This window comes from Aricia agestis, chromosome Z, assembly GCF_905147365.1.
Source record: "Aricia agestis chromosome Z, ilAriAges1.1, whole genome shotgun sequence".
NCBI lineage: Eukaryota > Metazoa > Arthropoda > Insecta > Lepidoptera > Lycaenidae > Aricia > Aricia agestis.
In genome coordinates this window covers 1,584,419-1,605,261 of record NC_056428.1, presented here as the reverse complement: position 1 = coordinate 1,605,261, position 20,843 = coordinate 1,584,419, and the positions used below count along the sequence as shown (strand labels likewise).

The 20,843-nt window shown below is 36.3% G+C and overlaps 1 protein-coding gene across 1 annotated transcript in view; it reads right to left on the bottom strand.

Moving 5' to 3' along the window:
* The window catches only part of LOC121738817 (protein embryonic gonad-like), a 126,309-nt gene that overhangs the window by 60,248 nt on the left and 45,218 nt on the right, over positions 1-20,843 (bottom strand). Inside the window, exon 2 of the mRNA XM_042131068.1 lies at positions 12,112-12,189. Coding sequence (XP_041987002.1) covers positions 12,112-12,189 — 78 coding nt within the window. The remainder of the gene's footprint in view (positions 1-12,111; positions 12,190-20,843) is intronic.

Genomic DNA, 20,843 nt, shown 5'->3' with positions numbered 1-20,843 from the left:
TTCCTGAGATAAGCGCGTTCAAATAAGCCCTTTCAAATAATTTCCCTCCGTTTTTTCCACATTTTCCTCTATTCCTTCGCTTCTATTATTCTTAGCGTGATAAAATATTGCTTATAGCCTTCCTCGATAAATGGGCTATCTAACACTGAATTTTTCTAATCGGACTAGTAGTTCCTGAGATTAACGCGTTCAAACAAACAAACAACCTCTCCTGCTTTATAATATTGAAGTGTAGATAACATATTTACTACTTTTCTTACTATTCTACTACTATTTTTCGAAAATGTGTCAAATAACTACCTAATTGTAATATCAACATTGCATCGATTCGATATATTTGTTCCTGTTTTCCTGAAATACAGTTACAGATTTAATCATTATTCTGAATGATCGTCATTATGTTTTTAGGGCTATTCAGGAAAAAGACGTTCAGGAAAATGAGGAATTCACTAAATTCGTTTATAATTAAGTATTGATATAAAGAAAATTATTAAGAACTTAGAAATGTTGCGGGCCTTTATAACTTGGTATAAAAAAAGTAGTGAAAAACAGACAAATGTTGGCACAGTCGAGAAATGTAAATGACGTCTTATTTGGAAATTTTTGTAGAACGTATTTCAAAGAGAGGGAGAGAGCATAAAACGAAGACCTCTATCCACACCAAAGCACTGCGATCAAATAAAGTGAGCCAGCAGATTTTATCGCAAAATAGGTTTCAACCCGTCACGTTGAGTATATCGGCAAGGCATTCAAAACAAACAATGCGCAGGACAATGACGCGAATTTTATGAACATTTTAAAAATATAATTTTTAGTTATTTAATGTAAGTTGATGTGTTATTTGTTGGTATCGGATTCTTCTCTTCTTTATCTTCAAATTAACATTAAATTTTTAATCCTTTCTAGCTCATTTTTTTATAAATAATAAATTGTAAGCGGCAGTATCGAAACGACACGCAAAAATTTCATAATTTGGTACTTTTTTTTATAATAACTTTTGAAATATTAACTCTACTTTCAAATAGTTTTAGCAGCATTTTTGTAAGTTAATTAGACATTGAAATGTGTAATGTTACATCAAATTTACGAAGGCGTTGTGAACCCAACTTTGAAGACATGAATTTAGTCTCTCTCAAATATTCGCCCCACTACACAATATTTATACCACAAGCGTCATTACGTCCGCGCTGGCCGGCAAAAAATATAAACAAAAACATGCCCTTGCATGTCGCGTGCGAACTCCGCCCCCTCGCCTCTGTCACCCCCGCGTCTCCTCTGGGACGATGTCGTTTTGTGGGACGTAATTAAATCACACATTAGAATTGATAAAAACTTTATAATATACAGGAATCCACATTATCGGCGTGTTATACGTAAACAAAGTATCGAATATACGCCACCGATATACGGCGCACAGTAGCGACCTCCAAAATTCGCGCGACAAATAGCGGAACTAAGAAATACGCCGAAAAGCACTCCGGTGACAAAACAACGTCCATGGCAATATTTCACCCAGCCATTGTACTAACCTTAACACTACTTCTGGCTGAATTTGAGAGATGGTCAATCTTGCGTCCGTATACAGGATGCAACAAGTCAGTCGGACGCAATATCATCGGTAAAAACCGCCATGTAGGACGCAATATCAACTCCGGGGTGGAAATATATATATATATATATATATATATATATATATATATATATATATATATATATATATATATATATATATATATATATATATATATTTGGCTGGCTATATATATATATATATATATATATATAGCTTGGCAACACTGTCGCTGTAACACTCAGTTGCAATTGCAAATTCTATACTGTCCATATCTATAATATTTTGTAGGTTACTGGCATAATTGGAAAAGCATAGCTCTTACTTTATAATATGAGTTTGTATATAATATGTATCTATAATAATGTATAATGTATAATACTTATTATATATAATAATGTATAATATATAAAATGTATAATACTTATTTTCAATATTTATGTAATTTAATAAAATTGTGCGTTTTATACTATATTTTAGCCTCAGCAATCTTGAGGTCATGGACCTATCAAACTTATGGCTCCGCATAGATTGCGACGACCACCCTCGCGTCTATGCGTGCCTATATAGGTCCCATAGTGGTGACCCCGAGACGGACCGACTCTTGGAGCACCTACAAGCTGCTTCAGATTTTGTGCAGCAGCAGATCCCATCCGCAGAGATCATACTTGGCGACTTTAATGCCCACCACGCCGACTGGCTCAATTCCAGTAAAACTGATCACGCGGGGAGATCCGTCTGCAACTTTGCCCTTGCGAACGACTTGACACAACTGGTTACTACGCCTACGCGAATCCCAGATGTGGATGGTCAGAATCCTTCCTTGTTGGACCTCCTACTGACTTCAAATCACCACTTGGTTCATCGGATCATTGCCTTGTTAGGAGTTCTGTGCCACTTACGACGGTGTTAAGACAGCGCGCTGTTAAATACCGTCGTGTGTGGCACTACAAGTCAGCAGACTGGGATGGGATGCGGTCGTTTTTTGCATCCTATCCTTGGGGGCACGTGTGCTTCTCGCCGGATGATCTCGACAACACTGCCAACTCTGTTGCCGATGTGGTGATGCAGGGGATGGAACTTTTCATTCCGACCTCTGTAGTGCCCAGTGGCGGCAAATTTCGTCCCTGGTTTGGTTCATCACCCAAAAAAGCTTCTCGCCGGAAGCAGGAGGCTTACCAATCCTGGGCCAACGCAATGTCTGCTCGGGATTTAAATACCAGGACATATAAAAAGGAGTATAACCTTGCCTCTAGGTCCCTCAAGAAAGAGATTACTCGGGCAAAGCAACAGCACTTCAATAGAATTGGCAAGAGACTTGAGCGCCTCCCCTCGGGAACCCGTGCATTCTGGTCTCTGGCCAAAGCTATTGAAGGAAATTTCTGCAAGCCAACCCTACCATCCCTACACGTAGAAAATGGATCGTTGGCCCAGGACGCAAAAGACAAAGCCGATCTTCTGGGCAAGCTCTTTGCGTCAAACTCGACCCTGGATGACGGGGGGCAGAAACCGCCGACCATACCGCGATGCACGAGCATCATGTCGGATATACGGTTTCATCAGCGCTCAGTGCGAAAAGCCCTCTGTTCCCTTGATATCCAAAAGTCGAGTGGGCCTGACGGAATCCCGCCTATTGTGTTGAAAAAGTGTGCTCCAGAGTTGGCTCCGGTCTTGACGCGTCTTTTTCGGCTCTCCTATTCCACTGGCATCGTCCCGGCTTCCTGGAAGACAGCCTTGGTGCACCCGATCCCCAAAAAAGGTGATCGCTCAAATCCTTCCAACTACAGACCAATCGCTATAACCTCTCTCTTCTCGAAGATAATGAAATCCATTATCAATAGCCAGCTTCTTCGATACTTGGACGGCCAGGGATTGCTAAGCGACAAACAATACGGGTTCCGTAAGGGTCGCTCGGCTGGTGATCTCTTGGCATACCTGACTCATCGTTGGACTCAGGCAATTGAGTCGAAGGGAGAGGCATTGGCTGTTAGTTTGGACATTGCGAAGGCCTTCGATCGGGTTTGGCATAAAGCGCTGCTATCAAAGCTTCCATCATACGGGCTGCCCGAGAAATTATGTAAGTGGGTCACTAGTTTCTTAGCAGATAGAAGCATAAAGGTCGTAGTTGATGCTGGTGTCCCTCAAGGCTGTGTGCTATCGCCTACTCTATTCATACTGCATATCAATGACATGTTACAAACCAAAGGCATTCATTGCTATGCGGATGATAGTACAGGTGATGCTGTATATACCGGCTCCCCTAATATTTCTCGGCAAAATGTCACTGAGAGTCGAAACGAACTTGTGTCCAAGGTGGAGAATTCATTGGAGAAGGTCTCTGAATGGGGTAGACGTAACTTAGTCCAATTCAACCCCGCCAAGACACAAGTCTGCGCGTTCACCACTAAAAAGTCAGGAATGGTCGTTTATCCTCGTTTCGAGGGCACATCTTTAACCATCTCCCCTAACATTGAGATACTTGGCGTCAACATATCGAGCGAAGTCCAGTTCCGATATCATCTTGAGGGTAAGGCCAAATTAGCCTCGAAGAAGCTTGGCGATCTTAACAGAGCGAGACAGTACTTCAGTTCGGCCTCATATGGAATATTGTTCTCATCTCTGGGCAGGGGCGCCAAAATACCAACTGCTCCCTCTGGATCGTATCCAACGAAGGGCTGCTCGAATTGTTGACTGCCATAGTGTTTCAAACAGCTTGGACCCCCTGGAATTACGCCGAGATGTTGCTTCACTCTGCATCCTCTATCGGTTGTATCACGGGGAGTGCTCTGAGGAATTGTTCGGAATCATACCACCTGCAACTTTTCGCTATCATCCCACGCGAAAAACATACCATCCTCATCACCTTGATGAGTGGCAGTCTTCCACAGTGCGTTTTTCGCGTAACTTTCTGCCGCGCACTGTAAAACTCTGGAATGAACTGTCACCAGCAGTACTTCCGGACCGATACGACCTGCAAACCTTCAAGAAAAGAGCGTATACCCTCTTAAAAGGCCGGCAACGCACCTGCAGCTCTTCTGATGTTGCGAGTGTCCATGGGCGACGGTAGTTGGTTACCATCAGGTGACCCGTTTGCTCGTTTGCCCCCTTATTTAATAAAAAAAATAAAAAAATAAAAAAAAAATACTATGTTGTGTGATGAAGAGTGCAAGTGTATATTATGTGTAAATATAATAATAACAATTAGTATGTAAGTAATGGTCTGCTGATAAATAAATATTTTATACAGTAAAACAAATCCTATAATAATAATTAACATTACAAAATATAAACACGACTCGAAATGTATTTTTAACACAACTATGTTTACACTTTTGTACACAAGGGGCATGCTAAATTTACATGAAATATAGTGATTATACTTTACAATACATATTTTATGTTGCTTCATTCTATAACACTGGTCGTAGGGTTCATATTTAATGCAAGAAACACATACTAGTCACTTACTTAGAAGCAGCTGGTGAACTTGGGACTCAGATCTAATACATATAACTGGTGAGGATTCCGTTTTTCGTACGTACACCTTGCCATATGAAGTCCAGCAGAACTTGTACTGGGCGGATTTAGATAGGTCTCTGGCTAAAAAGTGTAGTCGTGCAGCCTTTGCGGTCAATTGCTCGCCGATGAATACTGGGGTGTCTTCCGATGTGTGTAATCCTAGGTGTTTAGCACAAAGTTGTCCTTTTGTTTTGAAATGAAATACCTTGCTTAATCTCAGGATATCCGATTTTATAATGGCAGACGATGTTTCAACCACGATGGGTGAGTTTTGCTGCCCCTTTTTACCGCGAACTCGATAAATGTCCTTAATGTCTTCATTTCGTAGATTTCCACCAATTGTAGATGATAAGTGTAAGACCATGTCGATGAGATCCCCCTTTGTTTCGCTTTGTTACGTATCCTTGGCTGAGTAGTTAAGTAAGACCCACTCATCACAGCCTTGAGATGCCTTAAAAATACTTCGTAAACATCAGAAAACAAGACTTATCTGAAGATTACGAAAATCTCAAATGCGAATTTTTTCTAAACGGAGAGTTTACTGGCGGTGGAAACAGTAAGTAGGAGTTTTTCTCACCCAAAACAATCCTCAACATTTAATTGACGTAGGTTCCTAAACCTTAGCCAAATTTTTCTAAGTATTTTCGCCATACTAACAAGGGTCACATTTCGGCCTGTCATTCGACAGGGGCTGATTTTTGAGAAAAGTTTATCTGAGCTTTTTTGCTTCCCTTTTTATTATACCAATCGATAGGGGGCACCCCTATCGATTGGTATAATAAAAAGGGGTGGTCATAGGGGGTTGTATTTTTGTCGTCAAAATTTTTTTAGGTATTTTCGCCATACTAACGAGGTTCGTATATCGGCCTGTATCTGGCCGGGGGTTGATTTTTGAGCAAAGTTTATTTAAGCTTTCTTACTCCCCTTGGCGCTCCCTATCGATTGGTGTATTCAAAAAGGGTGGTTATAAGAGGTTAAAATTTTGACGAAAAATTTTTCTAAGTATTTTTTCCATAGTGCCCCGTTTCCTTCAGTCCAACCCAAATGTGTGCCTTACGCTCTGGAGTAAAGGTTCAATTTGTTACTTATGTTCAATTTTGTGGTACTTGAAATATTATGTATTTTGAAACAACATTAAGTATATTTTTTTATATTAAAATCGCTTTGAAATATACCAAATAAATAAGGACATAACGTGATGACTGATGATGTTTTATGGTGTTGTGTGTATACTGTATATGGATGCAACCATGTGAGTTGTGACATTGGTGACCCTGACATGGTAGTGATGATGATGATGATGATGAATGTAATTTGCATAGTAGCATATGCTTTCAGTTCTTAAAACAACGCCTAAACCCCCAAACTTGTATCTATAAGGAATCCGGAGTTCTCTTAGTATCTTCGGAACCATAGTATACCTTGGTGCAGAATCTTGCGTCTTAGTAGAATATGCTTAGGATGCTTCTCATAAAACCAAAATCACCATATGTTTCCATATAAATTTTGAGGAGTTCCCTCGATTACTCATGGATCCCATCATCAGATCACCACTTTTGTGAAAATGGGACCAAATTGGAGTGAAACCTAATATAACAAAACAAAAATTTTGAAAATCGGTTCACAAACGGCGGAGTAGTGGTCGAACATACAAAAATAAAAAATAAAAAAATCCACAGCCGAATATATAACCTCCTCGTTTTTTTGGAAGTCGGTTAAAAATACCATCCTCTCATTCTGCAATCAAAACCTAATCAATAATCATAATTCATAAATTCATACACCTTTATTACAATTACCATTATCCTCACCGCGATCATTCACGTGTAATGTAACATTATAAATTCGACTTTGAGCATTACATTACAATACTACCTCCCTGACCGACGAACAATCGCGTGTAATGTAACATTCGACTTTGAGCATTCCATAGCTAGTTGATGTTACAAGTTTTATCAATATAATATTACGCACTGTATAATTATTCATAATATTATATTGAATCCTAAAATCTTTTCATATTCTCACAATAAATTGTCCAGAGAAATATCGATTATTTAGACTTATTAAAAAGAGAGGAAAGCTATACATTTTCGAAAAACTCATAAGTTATAAGTTATGACAAATAAATTCAATTAATAATTAATTTACTTATAAATAATGGGAATCTTCAATATATTTTAAAAGCCCTGTAACACCGAAAGGCAATCGTCGTTTGTATAGCTATAAATAACTACTGTCATTTATTTCCGCGAGTGTACATTATATACGAAGATTTAAACGTTTTTAGTGTCTGTTTGTCAATCACACGGCAGTCGATTAACCTCTGAACCGAAGTACTAATAGGCAATATGCGTCTCGTATTAAACCCAACTATTAGGTAATGCAAAACGCCTATGAACATAAACTATGCTCCATTTAATGACTATCATCATGCTAGTGTGGACTAGTGTTTGTGTTCTTGAAATCATATAAACTGAATATAGAGACAAGTTTTACGATGTGATACTGCATTCTTTGTTTTATGAAATGTCGCCAATGTGCGCGTGCTTTGGGCGATAGAAGGATGAACTGGCCACACATAAGCTGGATTTATGTGTGGTCACTGGCCACACCGTAGGATTACAAGTAAATGTATGTAAGGTTTTATTTAAGAGCCGGCTGCCAGGAATATCAAAGCACGCTAGCCCCGTCTACACACCCCGCTATCCTCCAATCGTGATATAATGACTCCATGAATCGTGCCAACGAGCATTGTACTTTGCGCTGCAGCTAATAGTGAACAATAACAACGGTTCCCGCATTATAGCACGAAAGTAAAGGTCGTAAGTCCCAAAAATGTTTTTGGTGATTACTTAAAAATTAAATACAATACTAACATTTCCTTTAGCATGATTTAGGGCCATTAATATTTTATAAAGTGTGTGATTCTTGTAATGCAAGTTATTTAATGATAGTAACAGAATATATTTGTTAAAAAGCCCAGAAAGATTCATAATTTCGAAAAATATAACTATCGATTTAAAATAAGTGAATCGTATTCTCCGTAAGGCAAATATCAGATAAATATGCAAAAATTAAATAAATCTCTTCTTTCGGTATCGTAATACTTATTAGAAAACACAGCTAAATTTGGCAGCCCGCTCTCGCGATCGAGCTGCCATTAACATAATATTATATTTGCTTGTAATCTCGCGGTATGGTTGCTAAGCCGCGCGTTTGGGCGGAAGCATATAAATCCAGCCTTAAAGAATAGAATATAATATGAGAAAATATAATGCAGGAATCGTATGATAAAATATCCTTTCTTTGGGATCAAAGGCAGTTGCATAACTGTTTCATCCAAATCGGTGCAGTGGCTAATCGATTTGTTTTTTAAATTTTGAACGCAGTCTTGTTCTAAATCATCTAAATAACATAGCTGCATTCATAATTCAATACGTGATATTTTGTGTGCAGCATACGTTAATGCATAACAGCGTCTATATATAAATTAATTATAGAATAATACTCCCCACACCGGTTTCGGTGACGGTGGCCGGTTTCATTGAAACCAGGCCAGGTACGCAGGAGTCATTTTATAGTGCCCAAGTGTGTGCGCAGTGCACAAGAGCACTCTCTATTCCTTTTACTCTCATTACCCAGTGGGACGGAAGACCGACTGGCGAGAGATCAGGCGCAGGACCGACTTTTTTACATGCCCATCCGACGCATGGATCATCTTACTTGTCAGACAATCAGGTGATCAGCCTGCATTGTCCTAACCAAACTTGGAAATAACATGTTTCCAACGCGGGATTGGAACCCACGACCTCTGGAGTCGAGAGCGACACTCTAACCACTAGACCACGAAGGCGTTATTAATTTAAGGCGTTAAGAAAGAATTATAGAATAATAGTCTATTGTACTGCCTAATCTATAAATAACAAAATAATGGGATAACTTTTTGTGTAAAAATTGGCTTCGATGTACATAAATAATATCCCCAAAATGGTCTCAGGCATTACGCCACATCTAAGAAGCATTAACATTAATTAATATACTTTGTCAAGAGCTGTATATGTGATCCAGTTGGGAGTTCCGCGCAATAAATAATCATAATTTTAATTAAAAAATGTAGAAATGATAGAAAGTGGTGGGCGATTATGGATTTTAATTATAACGTTTATATGTTAAATGATACTATATTTCACGATTGTGATATATGAGGAATCAGAATAGACCGTGGCTTTGTTATGTTAATATTATTAATTATCATTTAATTAATTCACTAATCAATCTAAAATATTACGATCACGCGTGATTTCGGAAACCTAGTTAATCTGGTTTAAATATCGCTCGATGTTTTTGACTTTAAACGTTGTTTTTGACCTGTTTTTCTATTCATATTTGTAATTCAGGTTTTTTGTGTCTTTAGATTTTTCTCGTTAAACCACAATAATTAACGTCAGTGTCTTTAATTCTGTTTTTTTATCCCCTTCTTGAAGCAAGACTAAAATATATTATGTCTTATTGAATGTTTTTAAAATAAATCTCAAGATAGAAAAACATGAAGTAACCCTCCTCCCCATTACTATCCTCCCTGAAAGATAAAATACTTATCTGAACCAAATAAAAAACATAACAATTTAAATATGTAAAGCGTTCAAGTGATCCGAGATAAAATTATTTAGCAATAAATAACCTCAAATGACCGGCTCATTTAAATTATCGCGGTATAATTATGTTAAACATTTGATCGGAATTTCGTGCTCTTACTGGTTTAGGGTTCCACATTAAATATTGTTTCTCCGATACTTTCCGCTAAAGAAAATACCGAAAAAATGTTCGTCATTTTCTGTGCCAAAACTAATGCTGATAATATACGGTTTTGCTCGATAGTTTTACTAAAAATCGAGTAATAATTACTGTGTGGACCGCAAAACTCACAGCTCGAAGGCTCGCATCGACCCAGCGCGAAGGCTCTCATCGAGCCGGCTCTATGGAATTAAAATACATCGATTTAGAGTAAAACACTCGATAGTTTTACTCTAATTCGATATATTTTAATTCCATAGTGCCAATGCTGAATGTGTGGACGAAAGCCCGAGCCGTGGTTTAATTACTATTATCCAGCGAAACGGTATGTGAGTACTTAGCAATAGTCTATAACTTCAGACTTTTTTGGAGACTTTTCAAAACTTACTCTCTATTAAAATATTATTCGTAAGCATGTAAAAATACTGTTTATGACATTCACATACATATTAACAATACCTGCAGCTTTACTTGCGCAAAATTCTGTACTCTTTCTCGTCTCTCTCAGCACCATTTTATATTTACAACGAGCTTTTGACCGCGGCTTCGCTCGCGTTAGCAAGTATTATTATATACAAACTTTCATTCCCTATTTTGACCCCTTGGGGGTAGAATTGATCAAAATCCTTTCTTAGCGGATGCCTACGTCATATCATCTACCTGCGTTCCAAATTTGAGCCCGATCCGTTCAATGGTTTTGGCTGTGGGTTGATAGATTACCATGTCAGTCAGTCACCTTTGAGTTTTATATATATATATAGAAATATACGGAACCATCACCGAAAAACCTTAACTCGTACTTGATCCTTAGTTAAACAATAAATTGTCTGCAATGTTCCTGCAGTACCACTGAGATAATCATCACCCTAATTGATAATCTATCTACAGTCGCTTAGGCTACTTTATAGTACGACCGTTTTTATGTTATAGGCCCGATTTGAAAGATAAGCCTTAAATGATATTAACAGTAGTTTCAAATGACGATATTTGAATCTGTAAAAAATAAAATGAATTTTCAATTCTGTTAGTCTCGCTAAAACTCGAAAACGGTTGAACCGATTTGGCTAATTTTAGTCTTAAATTATTCGTTCAAGTTCATAGGAGAGAAGTGATGCGAAGTTCACCGGGTCATCTAGTCTTGTAATATTGGAGTATTGGATTAGTAATTTTGAAAGGACGCAAAAAATGTATATTGCTACTGTATTTTGTATTATTTCGTTGTTTTGTATTAATGTGATTACGTTCAGGTTCTCATTTAATTTTTTTTTTTAGTTTTTAATTTTAGGATTATTTCAACGATGTTAAATATTTTTTAACTAACTTGATTTTAAAACATAATATGTAATCTTCACTATTACTACCTTTACCTTCGGAAGTCGTTTAAAAATGCGGGCGGATTTACAGGAAAAATTACTAAGCAACATAATTTAATGCTAACACACAACATATTTCTTTCTAACCGTTTAGATTGTTAAAATGACATTTAAAATCAATTCCAACCGACTGTTTAGCGCGTCGTCGTGCGAAACCTATGATTTGAATAATACGACTATAATTTTATCAACACCGAGCGTTTACAAGGTAAAACAGACTATACTATCTTGGTTATAAGTTCTAGTATAGTTTGTTACATCACTGTGTGTTCAGAACCTATCAAAGGCCGTTCTTGATTTATTTCCTTCTGTTGGAAACATCAGGTGCTCCCGTAAGGCCATTGAGGCGTCAATCTAGATTTTTAAGACTAGCAAAGTGCATTTTTAACATAAACACTATGTTAATGCTAGGTAATATATTAATATATGCATTAAATTACGGTTTCCGCCTATTCACTATGGTAAGAAAGGCAAATCGATCGAATATTTTATTTGCTTTTTTATAAGTGTTTTTTTACAAAGTGACATACAGTTTGATTTTACTTCTTATGTATTTTATATTTTAAGAATTCAATTGTTATAAACCACGGGTGAATCCAAACAATAATCGGCATCTATTAAACTTTTCGTCAAAACTGACTGCCTTGTAAAATACTCTCGTAAGATTATTAGCTACAACATAATTTGTAGAGCGGTTGAGCATCAATCTCATTCGTAAGAAGATTTAGCTATCCTTGCCCAAGCAATAACGTTGTATGAGAATTTACCAACGTTACTCTCAGAGCAGTTTAACAACGTCACTCGTAGGATAGTTTAAAAATTTAGATTTTAATGAACACTAAGTGATCTCACCTTGCAGCCTTCGCACGTGAACGCGCCAAAATGAAACCCCGCCGCCGGCTCCCCGCACACTTTACACTGCTGGTTCATCTAAAAAAAAAATATATAATTAGTAGGTAAGTATTAAATTGATTTTTAAAGTGGGTAAATTGCTTAGCTACTCTAATTCATAATTAGATAACGAAAGTTTTGGGCCATAGCAAAACTTTATTTCCAACAGCTTTTGCAATATAGTATAATATCTACTAGCTGACAGAACAATAACATCATAATTTGTAATCATCATGTATATTATATAATCTTACTCCTGAATAACGTTAGCGTCAATCTATCTGTAGCGTAATTTTTAAGATCTAAATTCAAATTTTAATTTATTTATTTTCTAAGTATATTATAATGACATAATTATAGCAAAAATACTTTGTTATATACTATTTATTGATATTTATCACATTAAGACAAAAACGTTGATATTACGTTGCTTTATACACAGTATATAAACGTAACGTTGCTTTATACACAGTATATAAACGTAACGTTGCTTTATACACAGTATATAAACGTTACGTTGCTTTATACACAGTATATAAACGTTACGTTGCTTTATACACAGTCTACAAAGGCGAAACCACACTAGATTTCAGATAATATAACAACCTAGCCGCTAACCACATCGCAAAATAGCTAATAGGTGCGGGTGAAGTGCTTGGCCTCTTTGTGAAACCGCAGTTCTAAATGCTACTGGAGCTGTATCAGTTCACAGCTAAACGAAACGAGACGAGGCACGAGATGGCGACAAATCTTCTTATATATAAAATTCTCGTGTCACAACTCACAATGTGAGATAGCGTACTCCTTCGTAACGGCTTTACTGATTTTAACAAAATTTTATATGCATATTCAGTGGGTCTGAGAATCGGCTACTGGGTACTTTTTATATTAATAAGTGCATTTGTTGAATAAATAATAGTAAATTATTACAACTCGAGACTAACAGCGACCATTGTTTGTGCCACGGGATAACCATGGGCGTTGCCATGGTGACATTCAATAAAATAATGCAGGCGAAATACTTTATATGGCAAAGAAACGTTTACTGGGACAGCTAGTACTTATCTCTATAAATACCCTAACTTTGTTATCCTCGCTAGAAATCGGGAACGGCTGAACCGATATGACTAATTTTAATCTTGAAATATTTGTGGAAGTCCAGGGTGGATTATATAAGTATAAGGAGGGAAGTGGTACAAAGTTCACCGGGTCATCTAGTCAGAAATACATAATACAAAGGAAACAATAAGTTGTTTCCTTTGTATTATGTATTTCTGAAAATGTATTTCTGAAATAGCGTTACGCTGCTTACAGCGCAACGCTATTGCATCTATTTTATGTTGCTTATATTTACTCTTTCTCTAGTTGATCTTTCTTTCGTCTTATTTTTTTGTATGCTGATCCTAAAGATTCCCCTAACCAGCGAGGCCGATTGATCGCAGGCCAATCTGAGAGAATTTGTTATATTGTGCAATACCGTTTACCATATGCCATGGTATATGGGGGCCTTAAGACTTAATTCAATTTTTTCACCCGGATAAGACTCTATTTACATAGAGCCACGTGTTTCAAAAGCAAATGTTTATTATTGTTAATCTACCGTACAAAAATATTGCTTCGCTTCAAGTGGTCAACCGTTCAATGTTATCTCATATCAAACGATAATAAGCCTTACACCGTTACATTCAGGGTGCTTCTATAGGCAAAATGACTCTGAACTGTATGAAGTGGATCATTTAGTAGATGTCACGATGTTTTCAGATGTCACAACTATAATGAACGCCTCAAACGGTCCCTCGTTAGTAACCGTAATTTTAAATTAAGAAATTCTTTGACATTCGGAATGGAAAGTCTGTGATCTATTTTGTATACTTCCGTTCCCGTTATATTTATTAATGGATTGAATCATAATTCAATGGAACCGTACTAGAATTTTTATGAGAGCAAACATAACAGCGTTTGCGTGCGTGAGTCAATCACATAACATGTCGATTCAAATATGTTTCATGGGAGATAAGTGTTAAGGATACAGAACATAGAATACTACGTAAATAGAGATGATAAAATATAGAATTTATCTCGTTTATGAAGTTATATGAATCAGAAAAGGATATGATGGGTCATTTTAGAAGTAATCGCTATCAACAAAGTTACTTATTACTTTTCTGATAGCGATGCAGGATTCTTCAATATTGAGAGTTGCATACCTGGTTCTATCTAACCCTTTAGTCCTCATACCCATTCAGATTTCCCCCAGTCAAATACAACAGAAACTACTGCTGTACAAAATCATGTCCCACATTAAATACACCCAAATTGCCAACTCAAAACCCAAATGAGACCTTTCAATGGAAATTAAACATAACCCAAATCATAACAGAAAATGACACAGCAGATCAAACAGATCGCGTGAGGAAGTTGTGTATTTTAGTAATCATCTGGCAAAGTGAAACAAGTTCACATATTTTAAAAACGTTAAATAATACTCGATAATGATACGGTGTGGTGGCGTGACTGACGTACATGTTGAGAGACGGATTTGCTCGCACTTAAATGAAAACAATTTGAAGGTGAGGTATTCCTTAGTTCAGAAATTGTATTAAAACGAATTTAAGGTAAGGTAAACTAGTTAGGTTTCTAAATGAAACTGGAAACCTTCTTAGGTAAGAAGGTTTCCAATTTCGTTTAGAAAACATTGTTTTTTTTTTTTGTAGTTTCTCCTCTATGACACTTTCCTATGCCTTTTCTTGAAAATAATCAATCATCATCATAATATTATGAAATTGTGTTTAAGTTGAACTAATTTTATCAGGCTTCAACGCTCTTATCGTGAAGAGGTAACAAGGATATAGACATACAGAACAACTTTTAAAATATAACCATCCGATAAGAACATCAATAATATTTTATCAAACATCTGCAGTTTACAGATGAGCTTAAAAATAAACAACAAGACATGAACATTTTAAATACAAGATGAAAATATCAATAAGCTATATTATAACTATAGCCTTAAGTAGAGAACTAGCAAAAGTGCATTGTAATCCCATGTCACTACATGATGATTTTTATTTAATCAGAAATCAGAATGTGAAACGTCACAAGGCACAACTTGTGACGTGTCATATTTCGATAAAAAAATCAACACTGCAGAAATCGTTACCAGTAACATCCACTTACATATACATAAAAACTTTCTACAAACAAACAGTTGGATTCACAGTACGGGGAAACATGACAGCTTGAAGGGGTTAATACGCACCTTGTTAGCACAGTTTCTGATGCATCCGTTTTCAACCTTATTCTCATAGTGATAAGATTGACGTGTTTTGGCAGCGATTATGTAAAACGTAGTGGCGTTAGCGCTGACGTGAAGGGCGGGAAAAATTATTGGGTTCAGGTTTTTTAATTTTGGAATAGTTGGTGCTAACGGGAATAAAAATTTTGTTTTATTTTTTTAACTCTTGGAGTAAAATTTCATTCTTATTGAATGCTTATATCTTAAGAGCAGCACATAAAAATTGTTTTTGTAATTTTTTATCCAGATAAGTATTGGCTGATTAGTCAGCCATTCAGTTTTGCCTTTAATAATTTTTAGATTTCATATAGGATGCTATTAAAATGTATTCGAAAACTTTATAAAGGGGCAAAGGAAATTTCTTCCGACCGAGCGATGTACGGTCAGGCTGAAGCCCACGTGATGCATTTCAGCTGTCGTATATACCGATGTACTTAGAAAACTTTGATAGCGCGATGCAGGAATGGAAGGCGAATTGTGGGTACCGCCACATACACATGAAACAGCTATTTTATGTAATATCGCTTTAAAAGTGCATGACATTACATTATGTAGGTACTCACTTACTCATATATCCGACACGTAAGACCACACGGCATAAATATTCATCAGTTTTTAATAAAGACATAAAATTTTATCTAGCACAGATCTTTGGCTAAAAGTTCTTAAATATTCGTTAAGTTATGCCTCTTTTACATGCAATACTTTGGTTATCTTATCAATATTCTATCGATATTGATAAAACATACATTAATATCATCCGTGGTCATTGGCGACATAGTTTTAGAGTACTAAGAAAGTATATAATTACAACAAACCTAACTAACTTACAGCATTAAACTTACCTTAACATTCATTTGGCTAAGTTAAACGGATCAACGCACTCTGCCAGGTGACTAGGACGCCAACTATTTTCCGCCATAAAAAATATAATTAGTGTAGATTTTGATGAAATTCCTAATTAATTTAAACATTTTTATGGATCAAAGAGAGCCGACAATAAAAGGATATTTTTATGGCGGCGGTTTCTTTGATAGTTTAGGTTTTATTAGTAGTTTTATATTGCGAATTCGAAAACGAATATTAGCTATATCAGACTAATATAGTCAAACTCGTACCAGTAATAAGAACATTACTAGCTATTTGACAGAGCTTTGCTCGGTATTTGATAAAACACGAAAAATCTAAAAATGATTCTTAGCTAGGATTTGTCGCCCCCGAAATGCCCTATATACTAAATTTCAAGAAAATCGTTGGAGCCGATTCCGAAATTCCAATTATATATTTACAAGAATTACAAGAATTGCTGGTTTAAAGATATAAGATATCTATATCATTACTAGATAATGCCCGTGGATGGTGTTCACTGCGCCAAGATTCGTTTATCGCACGGGAACCGTACATTTTTCCGGGATAAAAACTATCCTATGCCCATTTCCGGGACTCAAAGTATCTCCGGACATAAAACTTAAAAGGATGCGTACCGCTTAAGCTTTTTCTTAACTGACAGTAATAATTTGAAAGCAAAAATGTGTTTTGTAATCTGTATTTAGGATATACTCCCGTGCAAAATTTTACGATTCTAGCTATAATTACTACGACATTTTATTTAGGTACTGAAGGGTTATATTTAGGTATTTAAGACAGATAATATAGTAAAGGTTACTGCCAATCCACACATTTAAGTATTAAAAGACGCTACAATTCTATTCATCTGCATACCACTAAGAATCCTCCAAGTCCATGCCTATTTTAAATAGAGTACGTTTAAGGCTAACATTCCCGTATTTGAGTACGTGAGACAATTCCTAGTGTTTTGATGGCAATTGCAAATCCGCTCCGTGTCCGAGTCAACTCCTTATACGCTAAAACGTCCGTCAGTTGAGTGTTAAGTTCAGGTATTGACATTACAAAAGTAAATGTATGCAAGACACTGATGCATGTGCGACCTTTGTGTGCTGTATATAGAAGATCCTTGTTAACAAATGTGGATTATAAATTGACAATCGGAGGAAGGTTTTACATTAGACTAGATGACACTTGCAACTCCGTTGCTTCGACATTCGTTTGTCGTGCGAGAACCGTACATTTTTAGTGCCAAAATCCCTGTGGTGTTTCCCATCTCATAAAGTATTTCTGTACCAACTATCGTCCGAATAATTTCAGCCGTTTAAATGCCTGTTTCAGCACTTCCTGACAAGTGCCGAATAGGCTATTCACCACTTAACTTGACAGATCAAGTATGAAGAATCTGTCAAAAAATTTGTGAATAGCCTATTCGGCACTTTATCAGAAAGTGGTGAAACTGGCCCTAAACGTGATAGGTATGAGATATACTTAAACTGTCAAATTCATGACCAACAAAAGGACGCTTTTACATTCTTAGAGACCTTTCCAATAAATATGTAAAAATACGCTCCGGAATAAACGTAGAATTGCTTCTATAATAGCTTACGTACTAAATCCAGTTCGAACGTCACCCATCATCACAATGGACAGAACGAACCAGTAGGCCGACTTCAAACAAGCATACTTAGAAGTTAGAACGGCTTAGCAACGTATTAGTAGGGTCGCGCAGGTCGATATAAAGCTAATTAGCTACGTCAAACGTATAAAATATTTTGAGAACACTTCTAAGTCAGCCTATTGTCGTTCTGTCTATTGTGCCATCATCATTTGTGAATCTCTGGTTAGGATCGGATTCGGACCGGACGTAGTGCGAAAGTGCAGGGTAAAAAGTAGGTTGATTCGATTTACGAGAATCATTCATCAGTCGATATCATCAAGTCAAACCGTCGACCAGCATCACTTAATTAAAGCCCGCTAATCAGATCCGCCAAATTCGGGAATGATCACTCAAGATGACAGATAAGGGTGCATAAATAATGACATCGGGATCGAGGCGAAAGACAGCGTGGTGTGGTCTTGATAAAGGGTAAAATAATATTACTCGTAGGAATGAAAAAATATGTCCTATCAGAGAAGTTGATTCCTAGGCAGACAGCGGACCTACGTAATTTGGTCGTGTATTGTCAAACCCAGCTGACAGATCACGAATTACATTAAATTGACATAATCCGACCATATGACGTACGTCCGTCAACTGCCTATGAATTGATTTCTTCGATGGTACCTACAATTATTATTGTAATCGTAGAGATCGAATGATACAAGATCAATTTGAAGAAATTGTATAAATAGGAAAAGTGGTGGTGTTAATTTGGGAGTGCCAGATAACTGACAGGTAAATAGAAAACACCAGAGCATGTACAATGTACATTGTACATTAGGTAGGTGAATTTTCTCCGCACGGTAAAAAGAGAGATGATATTTTTTCCTTACCTTATTTCCTTCCGTCTAATTTGATAAAGTTACGAGCCCTTAGTCCTGACGAGAGTTTAAAATTTTCCCATCCTAACAAAATGGGATCAGCAACGCCGTTAAAGAAATTTTAAGTTTAATAAAATAATATTATGTACTTATAAAAATTGTGATAATACAAACAAATCTGCAGGTCCGGCAATGCAATAAGTAAAATACTTATTGCATTGCCGGACCTTAAACATCTTGACATATTCATGGAACTTCTTCGCAGGAGCAACTGTACTCGCTAAGTACGGGTGGTACTCGACCCGAATCCGTCTTAAACTCGATTAAGGAAACAAATAACGTAGGCGTGTTCTGGTTTTTTCGCATTAAGATCGAAATGATGAAAGATGGATGGTCATTTTGGTAACAAGTCTCGTTAAAATAGCAAGGATTAAGTTAGCTTTCTGCTCAGTAATAAGTGGTAATAAGCTCACTCATATAATATTTTCATTACAGATTACTATATACTATTATATTATAATTGTTACCAGTCTATGGTATTCAAAATATTACGAATACAGAAAAAAACTTAATTATAGATTTTTTACTCTGACTTGGCAGATATAAAAGGTATCATTCTAAATAACTAAAAATAGCACTGAACAAAAAAATTAAAATTAATATTTCAAGACCTTACAAAAAGGGAAAATCGAATTTGTTCTACGGTTTTCTACCCTTTGTGCGGACCCTAAAAATAAAAAGAAACGCCCCAGTTCAACTTCAGCAATTATAACGACCGCATTGTAAATAATTGTCGAGAAACTTTACCATACATTCCGACATACAATTTGTAATGTAATTACATAATTAAATTGGCACTTCGGTTCTAAATAAAAACATTAATGACCTTGCCATTTCAGCAAAAAGTGAATGGAAACTTCGACCAAAATGAACATCGGTAATTTTCTCATTATTATTAACGGACTGATAATTATTTACAAGACCAAAAAACTGATAACAGGCCAATGGCACTGAATGTCGAAAATCTGGCAATGCCAAATTAAGTAGAAAGCATTTTGCTGACTGCCTATCTATTAATTACAACTCTAATGCATTATAAAATATATTTTCTTGAGGCTCGAGACCTGAGGACTCCCGAGTCGCGCATTTTGACATTTCTTGGAGCACGCGGTTAAAGTAAGTTTAAAAATGATTTCTTTGAAAGTAGATAAAATATGTACTAGTTTGGATGTTTGTTATTCGATATTAAAGTGAAAAGTAGATGGACCTGGGTACAATGTTAATGATACCAAGTATCAAAATGTAGAACTCATGAACCACTACTCCAATGTAGCTGTAACAAGCTCTAAAAACGAGGCGATAATAATCTATATAAAAACTAGATTGCTATAATACCATATCCGACAATATTACAGTAATCTAATTTATAACATATTTTCTACAACCGTGCCAATAGAATATCAATCAATCGACAAACGTCAGCCATCTCTATATGGCGGTTGACAGTAATTAATGCTAATTGCTTTAGATCATACTATATTGTGATCTAAGCTAAAATATATTCTTGAATGGCCAAGACATTGTGGACATTCCATCAATAGTGACTTTGAGTATTTGGTGAAAAGTGAACAAATAAGCAACATGGCAAGCTGAAATGCTGGTACTTCTTTAAACCGCCGGTCGACGTCAAAATTTATAAATCCATACTAATATTGCATATTTAAATGCGAAAGTTTATAAGTCTGTCTCTTACCTCTTCACGTCCAAACCGCTGAATCAATTTTGTTGAAAATTGGCATAAAGATACTTTGAGTTCCGGAAAAGGACATAGGACTTTTCATCCTTGAAAAATTTACGGTGCCTATGCGATATACGAAGCGCGGTAAAAATATGGCGTTTAGATTTTATTTAATTGTTTTCTATGTCATTTTGATATGATATAGAACATATTTTAGAATTTAGCGCAGACCAGTCAGAATTTTTACTGCAAATTCCTTGCAATAAAATGAACAGTTAAGTAAATAACTGAGTTTCCCGCATATCCGGCGGCATGGTGGTCGCTAGA